The sequence below is a fragment of the Hippichthys cyanospilos genome, chromosome 10 (assembly GCF_059441005.1).
Source record: "Hippichthys cyanospilos isolate Australia breed blue-spotted pipefish chromosome 10, RoL_Hcya_1.0, whole genome shotgun sequence".
In the NCBI taxonomy this organism is placed as follows: domain Eukaryota; kingdom Metazoa; phylum Chordata; class Actinopteri; order Syngnathiformes; family Syngnathidae; genus Hippichthys; species Hippichthys cyanospilos.
In genome coordinates, this window is record NC_142378.1 from 19,331,560 (window position 1) to 19,352,069 (window position 20,510).

Consider the following 20,510-nt stretch of genomic DNA (forward strand, 5'->3'; position numbering starts at 1 on the left):
ATTCCATAACATTAGTAATTTTGGACTTTAAATTTTGGTTCATGCGCTCAACTTTTCCTTGTAATTGAGGGTGGTATACTGTGCCAAATGAGTCGTTAAGACCAAGAAATGTTCCAACTCTTTGAAAATGTGCATTTTTGAAGTGGGTATCATGTCACAGCGAATGCTTTTGGAAAAACCATGAGTGGGGATGTAGTGGGTGACCAGTGCTTTGATCACAGAAGCTGTATTCCAGTGTGTATACGCATCAACAATAACTAGTAGGTAACTCCTGCCACATATACAAGCAATCATATCAGTGAAATTCAATTAAATCTTCTCCCCCAGGTGTTTGGACAAAGGAAAAGTATCCTTGGGTGAATGTTAGGACAACTAGCAAATCCAGCAGTTGGCAATTGGTTGATTTATGGAGCAATAAAAGTTATGCTCAAGATGATTGGCTATTAGATGAACAGCCGAAAGGAGCATGACCGACTTCCATGGAAGAGAAGGCAAACATGGGGACAAACAAGAGGTTTACATCGTAACAAAGCAAAGATGTGAGGTGTAAGAAAGAACTGCCTGGGAAACACAGCAACATAACCACAGATGAGAATCTTGAAACTGGCAAGCAAATACTCTCAGCAGAAGAGCTGAAGAGGTACATGAGAGAAGTAGAGGTCAGAAGAACAAACATGATGTTCTCCAACAAGCCAGGTAACGTCTACTCTCGGGGCCAAGGCAGCGAGACAGAAACAGACCGACTCAAGGTTGAGAAAATGTAATACTAAAAGAGTATCTGGAAGAAGGAAGTGTCACATAAAAACCTTCCAGTCTGACATATTTACAAACAGAAGAGTGGAATGTTGGACAGGCATCACAGCATCCCAAAATGAGTAGACACATGGATTAGTACATAAACCAGAGCACAGATTGGCATTCATAATTACACTGCCAAACCCCAACTACTGATGGTGTTGTGCACCTGCCCAACACTGCAAAACCAGAAGCACCAACCTGTACACTGTTTGGATTGACTACAAGAAAGCCTACAACTCAGTGCCGCACACATGGATAATAGATTGCTTAGAACTGTGTAACATCAACACAGTCCAAAAAAAGTTCATCAAGAACTCAATTAGGCTGTGGAAGCCAACTTTGGAGGGCAATTCAAAGCTAATTTCACAGGTGAATATCTAATGTGGCATATTACAAGGAAATGCTCTGTCCCTACTGCGGTTCTGCAAATGGTTGAACCCGCTCAGTCAGATAATAACTGAGAGCCGCTTTTGGTACTGGTTCAAAAGTAAAACAATGATCAGCCACTTCTTATAAATGACTGACATCAATCTGTATGATAAGAATCTTGGTCAAATTGACTCCCTGATTCACATCAAGGATGTACAGCTATGACATCAGAATGTCATTCAGACTAGATAAGTGTGGGTGAATAATATCTAGGCGAGGCAAGATAATCACAATTGAAAGAATGTAACTACCTGAAGGCTGCATAGCAGATGTGCATGACATCAATAAATATGTTGGATTTCCACAGGCAGATAACAATACAAAGAGGCTGCTCGGAGGGCAGCCATGGCCAAATACCAAAGGAAGATGAGGCAGATCCTGAACAGTCATCTGAACAGAAAGATTATAATCCAGGACATTAACACCTATGCATTCCCAGTAATTATATACCTTGCTGTCATAATTCCCTGGCCACTGGAAGAGATCCAAGCCAAGGATGTCAAGAAAAGGAAGCTCCTTACAAGTCATGCCACCCAAAGTCCGGGATCCTGAGGGTTGACACAAAACGGAAAAGAGGGGGGGCCGTGGACAAGTGAGCATCCAGGGCACTATCCTGTAACAAAAGGTCTCCAAGAATACATCAAGATGATGGTCCCCACTTAACGCCTTGTTCAGTGAATATCAGAAGCCCAGTAATAGAAAAAATTTTAAAAAATCCAGAATTCAGCATTTTTCTATTGCTGTACATTCTTGAGCTTCATATCACAGCACACCACCTTTTTAACTAAAAGATAAAACTGTTGCATTCTACTCTGTAAAATATGACTCTTTCTTTTCCTCGACAGGTTTCCTGAGTACTGGCGATCAGGCAGCAAAGGGAAATTATGGTTTATTGGATCAAATTCAGGCTCTTCGTTGGACCAGTGAAAATATTGCAGCTTTTGGTGGTGATCCATTGCGTATAACTGTGTTTGGGTCAGGGGCTGGAGCCTCTTGTGTCAACCTTCTCACACTTTCTCACTATTCCGAGGGCAACCGCTGGAGTAATTCCACAAAAGGTAAAATTTACAGGCTTAATGGGAATCCAGAGGTATTAATAGTGTTCTTGGTGTATTTGGAGTCAAACACAGAAAGTGTGTTCGATGCTAAGTATTTGAATGTGTGATGAAATAGAATACAAAATTGTACTAAGTGTACAGAGGTAGGCAACTTACAGTAATATGCTGGTCCGACATTCGTCAGAGCCCCTCCCCCCTTGCCGTCATCGTCGGTCTGTCATTCTTTGAGTCAGTCTGACAGTATTTTTGCCCACCTTTCCGTGACCACTAGAGGGTGAAATCTGCCTTTTTTTTCATCCTTCCATCACCACTAGAGTGTGAAATTTGCAGATCATTTTTAACCCGATGGTTAGGCACTAATCTCCTTCTGGCTGCATTCAATCCATTTTTGTTTCTGTTTAAATATCTGTACTTTAAAATAACACCAGATCTGTGTATTTTTAGTTATTCTGCAACTTAAACACAGTATAAGGCCACGAAGAGCATACCTCATTTGAGGGAAATAAGAGAACATGTACTGCGTAATTGCCACTCACATTCACTGAACGGCATTGATATGGCCAACATTGTTAAGATTTTATTTATTTCAGCTATCTCTTTATACCTGTGTTTCATTTTTAGAAGACGGTTTTACTATTATTTATCTAAATTTCATCTGTCACATGCACTACAAGTAAAGCAAAGTATTGCTAAGGTTGAATTTACTGAAAAAACGTCTTTAATTAGGGAATTTAAAAAACGTGAATCTTGCATTTCCTGTCCCATAGGCAAAATGCAAATTGGGCGTAGGCCATTGGTTGCTTGAAAGAGTGACTGCCTGCAGTGTAATCACATCCCAGTATCCTCAAGACATTTCTTCATGTAAAACACAGTTAAAATGCAAAATAACACAAAAATTTCTTAAAACTTAATTTACACTTAATTCTAAATATTACTTTTGACTTTTGGTCGGTGAGATTGTGCACAATATGAGTTTTGGTTGGAACCAGGGCTAAGACAGGGTTGCTCCCTGTCTACAAATAAATCTCCGGTAAAGTCCACCAAACCTTAATTACGTAAGCAGAGACACAAGATGCTTGGGGTGCATTATAGTTATATGTTTATCTCCTCCATTATATTACTGGTGTAAAATGATTATTACTTTGTATAGGGTAAAAAAGTAAAAATTAGCATAGTGGGCTGGCAGACATGGAAAATTACCTGAATGAAATTATAAATCTCCAATGTTCATGGATATTCCTGTCATTCGATGGTTCTTCGGCAAAACGACCGTTCGCCGGGAGTGACGAAGAGACAGTCAATGCTGACAAAATGCCCACCTTTGTAAATGTAGTGTATTCAAATGTGTGTTTCGATCTTAAAAATGATATGACAAATGCCATTAAGAGATTATGACTGCGGGTAAAATAGAATTGTAGAGCCATTAATATGAATGTTAAATGTTAGGTTAGATATGAGTTATGTAGGGCAATAAATAGAAATCTGTAATACTATTTAGGCCTATTTGTTGATGACAAGGTGACATGGTGAATATGTGAGATGCAAATCTCCACTCCTCTCCTTCTCCATCCATTTGTATGTGGTGGTTATCAGTTGACAGTTCAATCCCTCTCTCAAACGTAAATGTACAAGATATGCCCTGCAAAGACATACCATGCCATGACATACCAAGTCAGATGACAAGGCATCGAACTGAAGCCTGGAGTGTCCAAAGTGTACATACCTGTATGAACACCCTTATGCTTCAACATGGTGTTTGTTATGATCTATTGTTAATGAGCACAGAAGTCCAATAACATACACTGCTCGGGTTTTTGTGCCTGAAAGTCTAATAAGAGCGAAGCCTGTAGCTGACCAAACATGATAACAATCAGAGTTTAGGTTTGAAATTCCAATTTGTTACAAAATAAATCTTGGTAAGAGAATTACAATGCTCTGGTGCAGGACTGATCTTTCCTGCTCATACTACCAAACAGCATTTGTGAGTTTCATAAGTAAGACGGACACTCACATAAGACACGTGATTGGCTCCCAGGGCGACCATCGTCCAATGAGGGCAGGAGTTGTCCAGGAGAGTTGTATCAATTATAAATAACAGATAGTCTACTTCACCTTTTTCACTTATCGCAGGGGGGTTCCAGTCCCCATTGACCGCAAAAAACGAAGGATTATTGTATTTGGATTCAATATAGTTCTGATTTCAGATTACCTGCTCACATAGGTACATTGATTCAAAGATGGATGATATTCCAAATGCATATTTCTTTATGTGAAAGTGCATATCATGTTTCGTACTTAAGTTGGGTTAAGTCAGATTGTTGCAAGGCTTTTGATTTCGCTCCTTTGTGGCTGTAGGCAAGCTGGGCTTTCTGGGGAGTGACGTCTTCAAATATGGCTGTCAGACTTTTGAATTTGAACACCCATACATGTTTGTCAGTTATATTTTCCATTTGCATTTCAAGGTCAGTTTGACTTACACATGGAATGTGTTTCAACAAAGACAGCTCAATCTGTGAGAGAAATCTGTCGTTGTACGCCTGTGCTCGAATATCAAAACAGCTTTTGGTGCATTTGTAGTGCAGTATTTCCCTGCCCCTGGAAATATTTTTTCCAGCATGTTTAGATAACTTGTCATTTCCACCATAAAGTGCAGTTCTTCTATCCACTCGATATTTTGTATTTGTTTGCTTTTAAGAATGTTTTCACGTGTTCTAAAGAAGCAACAAAGCATCACAACTCCTCACCCTTGGACAAACTAATCTCTCTTTGTTTTGTAGCAGGAAGTTGGAATTTTCGCTGTCAACTTTGTCTAGCAATGCACGGAACAGATGGTGGTTTAAGACTTTTGCCTTTATCTTGTTCGACATCTTAATGACAAGGTTTTTCACCTTCTTACACTTCATCCACTCCTTCCCTTATTGGTCAATGTTGTGCCGGGAGCCAATCACATGTCTTGTAGGAGTGCCTGTGTGTTGATTAACTGATTGCCAGGCCAGTCTTGTCCAAGCTGTTCACTCTACCGATAGAAGCAGTTTCCACCTCACAAGCAAGTGAAAATGCGAGGCTGGAGCAATGCTGTGAGGACACTGTTGTAATATATTGGAATTTTGAGGGTAAACTATACTTCCTTGTTTTCGTGATTGGTCAGCTAGGGGGTCAACTCTAGGTTGACATCTCTAGGAGAGCCTGTGGCATGTGTGATTACAGTGAACACGTCTGTTTGACATGCAGGAAACCTTTCACAACACACCTCTCCGAAATATAGCTATTTTTTAATGGAAAAAAAAAAAAAACTCAACGCACCGAGCATGCAAACGATAAAGTACAAGGAATACTGCCCTCTAACCTGCATGTTTGTCATAGAATTTGATGTATTTAATTTGTATGACTATGTAAACTATTTTCATGTATCATAATCAGCCATTACAAGTTGAAAAGCTGAACTCACTAAAGATAAGAATCAACAATCAAAGAACATTAACACCAAACGTGCTCCCAACATGACAGCTTATATGACAGGCTATGGCTATCTAACTGTGTCATGTGACTTTCAATCACCAAAGACACACACTAATTAGAAATGCTCTTAAGCAGAGAACAGTGTGTGCATGTGTGTGTGTGTATGTGTGTGTGTGGCTGAAGGTGTCTGTATTTAAATGCATTTGTGTTTTCAGGATTTACCATTATGATGTTGTTTTACTGGTGAATAAATGCATGTGTTGACTCATTCAAAAATTAGGTGATGCATCTCAAGGGGCTATCATTAAAATAAACAAATCAACATTATTTATGTTGGACTAATTTACTCAAGTATTGCTTGTTCTTTTCAATGTGACCAGTAAAGTGTCGTTGATGTTATGTCTATTGTCATTTTAAAAACATAATCAAAATAACCCCCCACCCCTCTCTTTTTTCTTTCTGTTTCAAACATATTTAGGCCTGTTTCAAAGGGCCATCACCCAGAGTGGCACAGCACTGTCAAGCTGGGCTGTTAGCTTCCAACCAGCTAAGTATGCCAGAACGCTGGGCCGCAAAGTTGGCTGCAATCTGGAGGAAACAGTCGAGCTTGTGGCATGTCTTCAGAAAAAACATTACAAAGATTTGGTGGATCAAGACATCCAGCCGGCACGGTACCACATTGCCTTTGGACCTGTTATTGATGGTGATGTAATCCCTGATGACCCTCAGATACTCATGGAACAAGGTACAAGCAAATATTTTGGACTTGACTGTTTAGTTGATTATTTCCTTATTTCTTTCACACAATCTCGTTTTACTTATCGTAATGACTTAAAGGAAACACCATACCTCATTTCTTAGTAGACTTTATTTCACCTCACTCAGAGATGTTGAGTGAGTCATACAAGGCTGAGAGGTTTTCCACTAGATACGAGAGGTGCCGTAGAGTCATTTGCAGACATACTGTACTGTCGCTCAGCTCAGGGCCGAAATATCACTGGTGTTAGTCTCCGGTACTCAAAGGCCGGAGTCCTTCGCGTTTTCTAGGTTCCTCTCCACACCTGATTCTAATCATTAGCTCACCAGCGAGCTCTGCAGGAGCTTGAAAATGATCTGAATCATTTGAACCATGTGTTTGGGAGCAAAGCATTGAAAACATGCAAAAATACCATCCATCTAGGACTGGATTTCGACATCTATGCTGTATATTTAGATCTACTCTGGTGACCAAGAAGGGACCACCTCTACATTCAGCAATGGGCTTTAGTCCTGAATTCTTGTTTGTACTGATGTGCAGCTAGGAGTACCAAGGCCTAGACCCGCTGGGGCTTTTAAAAGCTCATGTGGGCAATGACAGAGAAATCTGAAAGAGCTTGACAGAGAAGCAACACACCCACAAAGATCCCTTTAATCGAAACCTGAATATGCTTTGTTATTGAAATTCTATGCTTGTCATAGATTGTTCATAATAAACAACGGCGTGCGCATATTTCACCAGGACATCCTAGACGAAAGCTCTGGGATTGACTCTGTAAATTTGTCATTGTGGTCACATTTATTTTTGTGGTACACTCGGGTGAAGAGAGTAGAGTAGCTGTTAACTGATCACCATTATGGGGGTTTTTTTGTAGCAGGAGATCAAGATCAGGTCTGTGGTGATGCAAACTTTGCAATGGTCTCAATGTGAAGTATGACCTGAGGTAAAATGATCTCCGTTGATGAGTTAAGTCAATATGTCATATTTTCAACCTCACCTACTGTATAATCACAAGCTGTGGGTAGTGACTGAAAGAACACAGCCAAAATGTGCTTTCATTGGAGGTTGTCCTCGCTTTCTCTCAGAAATACAATCAGAAACTTGTCATTCGGGAGGAGGTGCTCACAGTGAGCCACTGCTTCACATTGTGGCAAATCCAATATGGTCACTCGAGCATCTGCTGCTGATATCACCGAGACATCTCCCTGGTAAAGTGTTTTAGGCAGGTCCCACCAAGAGGAAACTCAGATTAAGATCCAGAACACACTGAAGACACCATGTCTACTGGCTCTTCTGAGTATGCTTCGAGGTACTGCTCCATGAATTAGACAAAGTGGCTAAGGATAGCTACTGTAAATCTGGGTCACTGACCTGATCCCAAATGAGCAGAACAGCCTAGGTACATGGTTGGACGGGGCAGGGAGGGCTGGGCCCTACCAACTGATTGTTGAGGTTTATATTTATACATGTTTTCACTTTTTTTTTAAATATAAATGTTCAACCTTTTCATTCTGTGTTTTATTTTCAGGCGAATTCCTAAACTACGATATTATGCTGGGAGTGAACCAGGGTGAAGGTCTCAAATTTGTGGAGCTCATCGTAGACAATGAAAATGGTGTTCAGGCCAATGACTTCGACTACGCTGTGTCCAGCTTTGTGGATGACCTTTATGGCTATCCGGAGGGTAAAGACATACTCAGAGAGACCATCAAATTTATGTATACAGATTGGGCTGATAGGCACAACCCAGAGACACGCCGGAAGACCTTGCTGGCCCTATTCACTGATCACCAGTGGGTGGCACCTGCTGTTGCTACAGCTGACCTTCACTCTAGCTTTGGGTCTCCTACGTACTTCTACGCATTCTATCATCATTGTCAAACAGAACAGGTGGGTATCTGGCATAATCAAAATTTTGAAATGTCCTATCTTTTTCAACTAGTCAACTTTTACTTGACACGGTCATGTTGTAAATGGAACATTAACATTAAGGAACATTTCAAGATCTTGGAGTTGGAACTCCAATTACAATGAAGTTGGTACTATATTGTTTAAATTGTAAATGAAAAAGGACTACAATGATATGCAAATTACTTTCCAAAGATATTCAATTAAGGTTGTGTAAGGCTGATGTAGGTACACCAGTTTGTGAACTTCATAAGCCAGTTCAAGACTTAAAAAGAAAACGTTTCTCAATGTACTCTTTCACGGAGGTTAAGGATTTCATCAGCTACAGCAAAAGACATCAAACATCCAAAGAAGGCCATCAAATGAAGGCCAAAAACCAACAATGATTGTGACCTTTGATTCTCAGGTGAAACTGCATTAAAATCCCTTATTGTGTAAAAGATCTTGACACATGGGCTCTCGAGCAGGGGTCCTCAACATTTTATCACCACGGACTGGTCAACGCTTCCGATTTTTATTGTCGGGGGGGATGGTGCTGACAGATCAGCGCTTGACAATGTTATCGTTGACGGTATTCAAACGGCAAATATGAAGTGCGCATAAACCATGAACTCACCATTAACACCAAACCAATGGGACACCCCAGCTTGTTTTTTCCCTTCACACAGATGGGACTTCAGGAGCCTCAAAAACACTTTGAGGCTGTCGCCATTTGTGAGGTCATCTGGTTCAGTAAAAAAAAGGTAGCGAGTCCATTCCTTGTCAGTTTTTGGGTCCTTTTGCGACGAAGTAGCATTTGTAGTCATTATTTCTAGTATGACCCCTGGTGTTGCTTTTTAAAAGCTTTCTTTTTCTACAAAGTTTTAGGTTCATCAACTGTACCTTGACTAGTTTTTTTTTTCCTCCTTCCCAAAGACGTCTGTTTTCTTACTCATTTAATGTTCCGCCATTTTTGAAACCGTGACGCCGACCAATAGCATACCAGCATCTTAGTGCTTCTGTGACGCCGACCAATAGCAGATCAGTATCTTATTGAGTCATGACACCGACCAATAGCAGACCAGCATTCTAGTGCCGTAGTTACGCATGTATAGACGTATGAGCACAGAGCGACACGCAGAGTCACGCACACACACTGACCGCTATGTTTGAGGAGGAGTTTTTGTCCTAACCTGAAAAAAAATGGCGAAAAGAGGGGACAAAAATATGCCACAGTAAACATCGTAAGGTGAAAAAAACGCAAACCAGAGATGCCGTAAACCAGGGGTCCACTGTATAAATGATGGTTACTGAACACTACAATGTGACTAAAAGCAAAGTGTCAATAATGTGTTGTAATGAGCACCACTTGCATTACTTACTTTCACCTTGTAGCGATTGCCAATCAAGCCTGGAACCTCATTGTTTGCACTCTGCGGTCATGGTTACATGTACACAGTCTTGCTTATCATATTCATTGTACAGGCCTAAAGTAAAAATTAATGTTTAGGAATAAGTATTGAGGAATATTTGTGTCAATTTGCTTTTTAAATATGGTTAGAATTGATAGGTGACCTGGCTCGGTGGTGCAGTGACTAGCACGTCCGCCTCCTGGTTAAAGGGAGCCGAGTTCAAATCCACCTGCCTCCGGCCTTCCTGTGTGGAGTTTGCATGTTCTCCACGAGCCCATGTATTCTCCAGGCACTTGGGCTTCCTCCCATTCTCCAAAAACATGCATAGCAGGTGTATTGGACATACTAGATTGTCCTTAGGTGTAATTGGGTGCGTGAATGCGATTCACAACCAGGTTAGGGTGTCCCCTGCCTACTGCCCAAAGTCAGCCGGTAAAGCACCAACAAGCTTACGATCCTTGTGAGGATAAGCGGCTCTAGAAATGGACAGGTTACTTGCACATAGCTGAGCAAAAAATTCTGGGATGCCTTTCCTTCCTTGTGTGAGAGAAGTGATTTCCTACAAGCAACCAATGGACTCATTTCATGTTAGCGCCTTGCTCTGTTGTTTACATTCTCACTCCTCCCACCAGAATTTCTATTAAGGAGAGAGGAGATTGACAGAGGAGTGAAGAGAGAGGCGGTACAATTCTTTTAGGGAAATGAGATAAGATCACTCCTTGATGCTGTAATTTGATAAAAATGTCTGCCAAAGATGATTCATTGACACCTGTCACAAATACACCATTTACATCTCAGAATTATTACCGTCACCACAAATGTCCTCTTTATGCTTTACATTTCAAGTGGGGTTAAAGTAACATAAAATAATAAAATAAAATAACACAGTAATAACATTACTTCCCAACCCCCTCGATTCCTAATACACATGGTGCATATTTGGAATGACTGGAAATACTGTATGTTAAAACCGTAACGTTATGTTGCTAATGCATTATTTTGAAAACTATGAACCATTAAAACGTTTTCTTCATGTCATGTGGCCAAATTATGCATTTGAGAAATAGCAAACATTAGAAACAAGTATGTTTAATATAACCATATTGCATTCTTCTAGCTCAAATAAGCAAGAGATGACACAAACGTGGATTAAAACTTTAAATTGAAGTCCACTGTCGTTTACAGCCCAGTTTGGAACGTCACTTTTTACACCTAGCGACATCCGAGATGGACATTTGAGAATATGGCAAGCGGAGGAGATCATACAACACAGATTTGCATGTAATTAAGAAATGAGATAAAACCTTTTGCTGAAGGCATAGTGGTGTCGGTAACAATCATTCTGGTTGACCGGAAACGTAAATCAGTTTAAAAGCTAAGTTAAGACATTGCAAATAAAATGCATGGAGTGAATGAAGTTCAGCAAAAACTTGCTTTTCACTTGGGCTTAGCTGTGTATTTGGCAGATGTTTTATGGAACCTTGACTGTGAATAACTTTGCGAACAATGACTTCTGAGTTTAGTTCAGCATCAACAACATTGATGTGACTGCCTGTGCGTCCAGTTGTTAGATTCAACTGCAGGCTACCACCCAGGATACACATTAAATGAAACGATTATTTGAATTATATTCAAAGTGCACTTGCGGTTGCGAGAACACCATTCAGAGCACTGATTTGACAATGACCCAATAAAAGCAGTGTAGTGTTTATTTTTTCTTTCTTTCTTTGTTGGATTATTGAACATGGAAGGTATCCTTTGTCTTTTTTTGATGATGGCGTGACAGAAGTGAAAATGGGAGTCTTGTTATTTTCGACATAGGTCGAGAAAAAAAAAATGTTTTTCAAAACCACACTCTGCACGTATTACAACAATGTGGCTTTATAATAAGAGAGTATGATACAACAATGGCTTGCAAGCAGTCCGCACTACTTTCCGTTAAAAATGTGAGGCGCATTACGATGTGCAAATTATAACAAACCTGAAATCCTGGACTGTTAAGTAAATTTTGTAATTTTTTTAGTAAAAGCTGTACGTCTAGCAAGAATGGGAAGAATTCCACCAACTATAATGACTTTCAGACCAAAAAGGCCAGGAACTCTGAACTCCTGGTGTTCCTGGTCCTAAAACCTTTTATGTGGCCCACGAATTTGCCTTCTCACCCAGAGAGCCAAAGTAGTTCATTCAAATGAGATTAATAACATATGTGGGCAGAGGAAAACTACTGCACGACCCTTCCTGTCTACCACGTGGTGTTAACTAAAAGTCTGAATGACAAAATAGCCGGTTGAACAAAAGAAAGCCTTCGTCAACCCAGTGTCATCACTCGTTGCCACACACAACACGAGGATGGAGCCAAATCATCTTTTTCTTTGATTTACATGCAGCTAGGCTTGCTTCATACTAATAAGTTGATATACTTTGTCAAAGCTGGCAAACCTATAAACAAAGCTATAAGCTGCTGACGGAATGCCCACCTTTGTAGAGCGCTTCCACCCTGTAGGTGAGTACCTTATCACGTGAGGCCTTGTTAAATAACATAGACTGAAAAGGACCTAATCAATGGACATAAACACGCTCAGTGACGTGCAGCCAGGAGAGGCTGAGCTTCACCTATCAATCTTGAAAAGAAAAAAAGGTTACTTATAAAATAAAATAAATCTTAATATTTGTCAGACTTATTAAGCTATTTTCCATTTGAATCCAAAATTAAAATTGTTTTTATCTATTAAGTGACACATTCGTGACTCGGACAGGTAGGTTGTGAACCCCGGGACACAGAGGAGACGGCGTAGAGTTGACAAAAAGGTTTATGGATGCAAACAACACGCACCGCGTGAGAGACTAACAAAAATTCATCAAAGTACAACAGAAAAATGATAATGACACTCAAAGTACAACTTAAAGAGACTATACAAAAGGGCAAGTAACTTACTAAAACACGGTGCAGAACCAACGGGAGGACGTCGGCCTAAAATACAAAGTGACAAGACAAAATGCTGACTAACGGGCAGAAAGGAGACAATGGAAACAATGGAAGCCAGAACCAGGAACTGGCATGAACGCTGGAATGATGCTTGCCGCAATAATCCGGTGATGTCCTCAAGGGTTCCACTCCCTAATCTGTAACACAGGAGAACAGATTAGGAACACGAGATGTGACATTAAGTATGGCAAAAATTCCGCAAGTCCCATTCAGATACAGGGAGGAGAGGCAACACCTTGCACAGTAGATGGTACAATCCTAAGAGACCGGAGGTGGTTTCCACCTAGACACTTTCAGCACCTGGGTTTCCCAGGTGGTCTCCCACTCAACTACTGACCAAGTCTGACTTTGCTTAGCTTCCAAGATTGGAAGGGTCTCAGGGTAGTATGGCTGTAAGTGCCTTTGTTAAAAACATGCAACCTGGTTGGTTCCAGAAAGACCTTGACGGCACCAAAAAAGACAAGTGTGTGAAACAGGGGACACAAGTTCCCAGGGTACATCAGAAAGTTCTTGAATGGGTTCCTGCCATCTGAGAGACACAAATTAGTGGTTTCAGTTTTCTATCCATGGAGGAGCTCTGAGCCTCTCAGTGGGATAAGAAACTTAAAATGCCCCAGCTTTGTTGAAATTTGCTGCAGGCATCAAATTCAAAATCATTAAGAAAATGTTTTCATTGAATATAAGTATAAAAGGATTTATACAATTATTTGATTGTTTTTATTTTATTTTACACAACTTCCCAACTTCATAGTATTGGAGTCTGCAAGTTTTATTAAAATGACTGCCTAGCTTTGTATATTTTGCATGATTTGTTTTGTATGTTATGCCGCAATAGCCACCACACATACTGTAACACTGACCTCACTGTAGTTAACCCAATTACTCTGTTACCTTTTAGGTGCCACCCTGGGCTGACGCGTCACATGGAGATGAGATCCCCTATGTTTTTGGCCTGCCAATGATTGGACCAAATGAGCTATTTCCCTGCAACTTCTCAAAGAATGATGTTATGCTCAGTGCCGTGATGATGACTTACTGGACAAACTTTGCCAAAACTGGGTACAGTCCCACAAATGCACTATTGTTATGCTACTTGCATCATTCTTCTTGAGCCTTACATAATGACAATAATAAGAAGAATAGTAATAATAATAACTAGAGCTGCTAGCAACTATGAAAGGACCCTTGCAACCCGAGGCACATTGCGGTACTGGCCTGTTAGGATATTTGTACATTGGAATTGTATTTTTTAAGACATATTTCTGCCCATGAGAAAAATCTCAAGGCTTCCCTGACACATTTTCGGTTGTAATTGTTCAACAGGCTCCACGCAGTATTGAAACCTTAAAAAAAAAAAAAGTTTTGTTTTTTTTTTTTTGCTGCCAAAAGTAGTACTAGCACTACGATTAAAAATAAATGTGAAGATGTCTTCAGGAAATGACTTTAATCAAATCAAAGAAATTTGGAGAAAGTCTGGGTCAATTTACAGCAGCTTTTACCATTTAGGCGAGTTGTCGGATTTTGTGGTGCCTTATCAAAACATTGCAACATTTGAGATAATTCATGATCTTGAGGCGTTTCTGACTATATTCACTATAGGGCATGAGACGTGTTAAGGCTTTCCTGACAAATTATCTGGTATATTTTTTTCAATGGACTGAGTGAAATAAAACATATGACTTGCTGCCACAACATTGAAAAAGTTCATAGATGTCATCAGGAATAAATATTCATGAAATCTGAAATTTTGAGAAAATAGAATAATCTGCGTCAAATTAAAGCAGCCAAGGAATGTTCAATTATCTGATTTTGCGGTACATATAGGCCACAGCCATTATTGAAATGTCGCTTGAAGCTTTTCTAACAAAATTTCAGTTCTATTCATTGAACAGGCTCATTATAGTATGTAAAAATGTAAAAGATGACAATTTTGTCTTCCACTAAGTGGCTCCATACATATTACAGATATCATATCGATGTCCGTAAGATCTGATGCTTAATATACATATGAAGTTTGGGATTTTGCAGAGCATGCACAGCTGAGTTATTAAGCTTTTAGTGAAGGAACAATAAAATGCAGAATTTGATGCCCCGCCCCTATTTTATAGTTTTTTTGGGGTTTTTTTTTGAAACATCAAGATTTTTCCTTCAGTTGTTAAATTTTAAGTCGATTGGATGAACTGGGGGCAATATATATATATATATATATATATATATATATATATATATATATATATATATATATATACTGTATGCACACACACATTAAGGATTCAAAGAAGACAAAACTTAACAGATGAATTCTTATCTGATCTTATCTAATCTTATCTGATTTAGTCTATGAGATGATATTTTTTTGCAAAGTTTGTAATATTAAATGATACCTAACGTAAATGTTCTAGTTTTCACAATGTTTTCTTTTTATTGAATGGACTGCAATAGAATTAATCATCTAGTGTGCCAATGTAAATTTAAAAGGAGAGCCAGTCTCATTTTTCAGATATAGCGGAGAGCTTTCTTAATACTGAATAGTTGAACAAAATTAATCTTTTAGCTGTGGTGTATGGCCTATTGTTTTCAGTGTTTAGAAATCAACCTTCTCTTGTCTGCCAATATTTGATCATCTTTTCCTTCAACTGGAAGACCAAAATATCGAAAGTTAATTTGAAAGCAATTGGAGCATCCTGTATTTCTCTTGTATGTATGCTGCAGATATTGTAGTAGGAGTTTTTAGACCACCTGCCGCACAGAGCAGAGGTCCTGGGTTCAATTCCAGCTCACTCGTGTTTTCAATATTTGTCACTATGAACCGGTTTTAAAAAATAATTATATTTGGGCTGACAAAATAACGGTTTACTGTAAGGTTAAAAGAGGGAAAAGGATTTTTTTTAATGATATATTTAAGTTCGTTTCTGAGACAAACAAAAACAAATTGAATCTTGAATTATGAGGCCTTTTGTATGTTTTTAGCATTTCCCTGTTTATGGTCATTCCATTTTGCTTTTTTTATACTTTTTCAGGGACCCTAATCAGCCTGTTCCCCAGGACACCAAATTCATCCACACAAAGCCCAACCGTTTTGAAGAAGTAGCATGGACGCGCTACAACCAGAAAGACCAGCTTTACCTGCACATAGGCCTAAAGCCCCGTGTCAAAGAGCACTATCGTGCCAACAAGGTAGTGTACTTATCATTTCTGGGAAGATAGGTTGGTGGGTGAGCCGGTGGAATGTTGTGGACCCAAATACAGGGACACTGAAAGCAAGGTGAAGTCAAAAAATAGAAATTTAGGAGAAGAATTTACAAATAAAGAAAACAACAACAAAAATCAAAATGAAATAAAATAAAATAAATGAAAAATCTGAAATAATCTTACTACGAAAGACTAGTACTAAAGACACAGGAATGCAATTCACAAAGACAATGAGGAACTGACAGCAATGTCAACATTGACAACTACACTTCGACAATGACCCAACAAGACCTGAATGGAAAAGGAAACTAAATAAACCCTAAATAACCCGAGATGAACAAGGAACACCTGGGATGATACAATAGGAGCAGGGAGCTGATTGGCAGACACAAGGAAAGCGGATTAACAAAGACAGGTGGACACAATTACACTGACAGAACACTGACACAAAAGAGTAGAAACATAAACTAAGAACAAAAAGACAAATCGACAGCTTGATTATATTACTATTATTTATATATTAGAAATGATATTATAAATATCTTAAATGTTCTCTGTTTCCAGGTTAATTTATGGTTGGAGCTGGTTCCTCATTTACACAGCCTGAATGATGTCACACAGCTTATTCCCACCACGACGAAGGTAGAAACCTTTTTTTTCCTCTTCGAAGTGGTTAGAATTTCTTATAAAATTTTCTGATTGTAATTATGGATTTTTTGATGAAACTGATGTTTGTGCAAAGTTTCATGAGTTCTCCCACTTTTTTTAGACCCTTATCTGTGATCTCTGATAAAGGTTTTTTACATTTCTCCTTGCCAAATTGTAGAGGCAAATCATGGGATAAGTTAGGGCTGGGCGAAGTGACACAATATATGTATCTCAATATGACATTTAGTTTTCAGCATATCAATTTTGTGAAGCCTTCATTTCTCAGCAATACGAGTGCATCACAGATCTGGCGTGTTTGCTAAGAGTTTAAGTAGGAAAAGGGCTGACCATTGAATGCAAAGTTGTTCGCAGTAATGGGGCAAACTCTATCTCAGCCTTAAAAAGAGAAAAACTGACACCAACATTGTGGCTAAAGTTTGTGTGTTTTTTTTTTTTTTAATGGTGAAGACATTATGGTAAGTGGCTGAAACAGTGGGAATTAGTTGTATAGTTCCTGTACAATGACAACAATGGCATTCTAATCTATTCTAATTTGTTGCAAATGCAAAGCTTTGCATAGAGAGCCACTTCCTGTTGATTTCAGGGAGCCTCTTTTCACTTTCTGTTTAACTTGGTTCTGTTCCAGTTTATTGTGGGGCACTTCTGGGTCACTTCATGTTCCATTTTGGTCACTTTGTGTTCATTTTGGGGCTCCTCCAAACCACTTTGTGTTTAAACTGTGTACGTTTCTTATGATTAAGAGACATTTTCAAGTCATTTCCTGTTATTTTGTAGACAATTCTTGCTTTTGGGGCACTTCCAAGTTACTTCCTGTTGATTTGAGTATACTTTCTATTGATTTTAAGGTATTTCCTTGCCACTCCCTGTGTGTACATACGGTTGGTTTGATCAATATGGCCACCCAATTGCAGAGACCTATATACAAGAATCTGGGGTGTGCCAAAAGATTTGACCAATATCGCCACCCCATTGGAGAGGCCAGCAAACAAGAATCAGGGTTGTATCTAATGATATGGACTATATGGCTGCTCTACTGGGAAAGCGTTCATAAAAGAATCCAGGGTTTACTGTATTAAATATTTTGATAGTTTTCCTAAGTCACCCCTTTTAAGCGTAACTCCGTATATCCCAAGATGAGGTCGTGATGGGTAAAAAGAGCAAGATTGTAAAGTTTGATAAATAGCTGGTGTTACAACTTTTGTGTCTCTTACTGTATTTGCCAAAACCATTCCCAAAATCATCCTACTTAGCTTTAAAGGATGGACATTTTGGGTCCCGATGTGACGTCCCCCTGATAGGGCCTTTCATTGCCCCACCAAGGGACATGTCAGAGCATTGTTGTCAATGTTACAGTAAAATGGAGTATTCTGACGAAAGTTAAGATGAAATGAGTGAACATGGATATTTATTTGAGCCAGAAAAGGCCTCTGATTTGGAATCTGGCAATGAAACTGGCAAGACTGATTTGTCAGATGCGGAAAATGCCGCGTTGCATTAGAGGGATTGGGCAGGGCGAATATTGATCAGAAACTAATATTGAGTGCTTTTGTTGCCATCACCACCAACTTACAGTGTATAAAAAAAGAAGCGTGTCGGGAGGGGGTTCTCTTTCATAGAGGGGCTTGGCAAAATATAATTTTACAGCACTGCTGTAAGGGCATACATAATTTTTTCCTTCAATGAGGACGGAGCCTGTTGAATATCCTCCATCTTTGTTCTTTGTTCCAGAACGACTGTGTGGTGACGTCATGATATAGTGCGCCTCCTACAGGAAGCGGATTAGTTTTAAGATTTGTTTTTTTTTTTTTTAATGACATGGATTATGGGACATTTTAACTTAATTCTGAATCATGGTAAATCATGATTTTTATGGGAATCGATTTTTGGGGAAAATCCCTAATGACTATTTTAGAGAATTTACTGTATGCAATCTGTGACAGCGGTGTATGTGACAAAAAAAATGGCCCTGTGAATAAACCCAGCCCTCAATTTGAAGATTCCTGTTACGCATTAGAAATTAAAGGTGTATTGAGGAAAACTTGTAAAAAAAAATATAGATTGATCAGATCAACTGAAATTAACTGTCTGCTTGGAAGTTGTCCCAAATTTCCCAAAAGCCTCTACGGCCTCGATGGGGACAGTTACTGTATCATTATCCATTATCATACAGACTGTCCTCATGTAATGATATATTTCTGTTGAATGTTATTTTCTTCCAGATTTCTCCATCAGGCGCAAGCAACCGCACCCCAAAACCAAAGGTTCTAGTGACGAAGAACCCCAACCCAACACCCCTACCAACTGAGACCCACGACATTCACAACCAACCACATCTGGTGGACCAGCGTGACTATTCCACTGAGTTGTCAGTGACTATCGCTGTGGGAGCCTCTCTGCTCTTCCTCAACATTCTGGCGTTTGCTGCTCTTTACTACAAGAAGGACAAGCACCGGCATGACATCCACAAGCGTTGCAGCCCTCAGCAGAGTGCAACCAACGACCTTGCACATACACAGGAGGAGGAGATCATGTCTCTTCAGATGAAGCAACACTCAGACCTGGACCAGGACTGCAGGCAGAATCCACTGAATCCTCATGATGTGTTACTAAGGACTACCTGCCCACCAGACTATACTCTGGCCTTGCGGCGCTCACCAGACGACATCCCTCTCATGACACCAAACACCATTACCATGATCCCCAGTACTATTGGACGGCTTACCACCCTCCACTCTTTTAGCACCTTTCCCAGCAGCCAACAAAATAACACTCTCCCGCACCCACACTCACATTCCACTACCCGAGTATAGTCCTGAGTATCCACTCAAAAAGGCAGAACTCTTCTCATGCCAGTGCTGTTTCAGAATCTTAAAGTACTCTGTCAGAGGCTCGCACCAGCCTGAACCACTGGCTGTAATGACATTATTATCGAGGGATATAAAGCACTTTTTTGGATAGTAAAAATCACGAAAACCAAGAAGTACAAAACACCAAGATTAAGATAAACAAATAAAGAGACATTAGGATATATTTTTCAGCATTTTTACTCTGAACATACAGAAGAAGGAACGTTGTAATCTGGAAGTAGAAAGAATTAGAATTTGTTTGAGGCTGAGTAACATGTGGGAATAGATACACAATGCTCTGGAGACGGTGACAGGGCAGATTTCATTCAAAGCAATGTTGGCATGTATTTCATGAATGGGTACATTGTTTTTTTAGATAAAAATTAGAAAAGACAAAAACATTTAAGGAAGAGTATGCAATATGCACAATGGAAACAATGTTTTTCATTCTTGTATTTTTGAGTTTGAGAATCGTGAACCGAAAAAAAAAGGAACATTAGAACAATTAAAATATTTAATGCTGCACTTTGAGCATCAATGCTTTATAGTCATTCTATTGAATGGGTTGGTCAACAACAGACAGTTGCAAAGAGATCTTGGGGAGCAGAAGGAAAAGTAGATTTTAACACAATGTGTGCATGACACTTCCTTTTCTTTATGACATTAAAAATCATTTTCACCCTCTGTTAATGAATTTTAGTTGCGTTTCCTGAATGGATTATCAGAAATAACATTTATACAAGTGTATGTTGAATTCTGTCCTACAACTGGATACTGTAGCCTGGGACAAGGGAAAAGCAGAGATAATACTATTTCAATATGTACATGAAAATATGGTGACACGCATACATTGTACCATCAGTTTCATCAAGTTCCTGTGCTACATTATTATGCTTTTTTAAGCTCATCTTTTTCACCATTGATGACTTGTAAAAGTGGGTGTGGTAGAATTCCTAAATACTAATTACTGTGTTAATCTCACATGGAAACATGAGCATACTGCAAGGGTTTAGCAAA

General features: G+C 39.4%; 1 protein-coding gene across 4 annotated transcripts in view; it reads left to right on the forward strand.

Annotated features, from left to right (window-relative positions):
- nlgn1 (neuroligin 1) overlaps nt 1–20,187 on the forward strand; it is a 71,240-nt gene extending 51,053 nt beyond the window's left edge. For all 4 annotated transcript variants that reach the window (XM_088424980.1, XM_088424982.1, XM_088424981.1 and 1 more), the window contains 7 exons: nt 2,073–2,285; nt 6,223–6,489; nt 8,030–8,391; nt 13,685–13,845; nt 15,807–15,963; nt 16,543–16,620; nt 18,867–20,187. In XM_088424980.1, the coding sequence (XP_088281106.1) occupies nt 2,073–2,285; nt 6,223–6,489; nt 8,030–8,391; nt 13,685–13,845; nt 15,807–15,963; nt 16,543–16,620; nt 18,867–19,457 (1,829 nt within the window). In that variant the 3' untranslated portion in view covers nt 19,458–20,187. The remainder of the gene's footprint in view (nt 1–2,072; nt 2,286–6,222; nt 6,490–8,029; nt 8,392–13,684; nt 13,846–15,806; nt 15,964–16,542; nt 16,621–18,866) is intronic.
- The last annotated feature ends 323 nt before the right edge of the window (nt 20,188–20,510 follow it).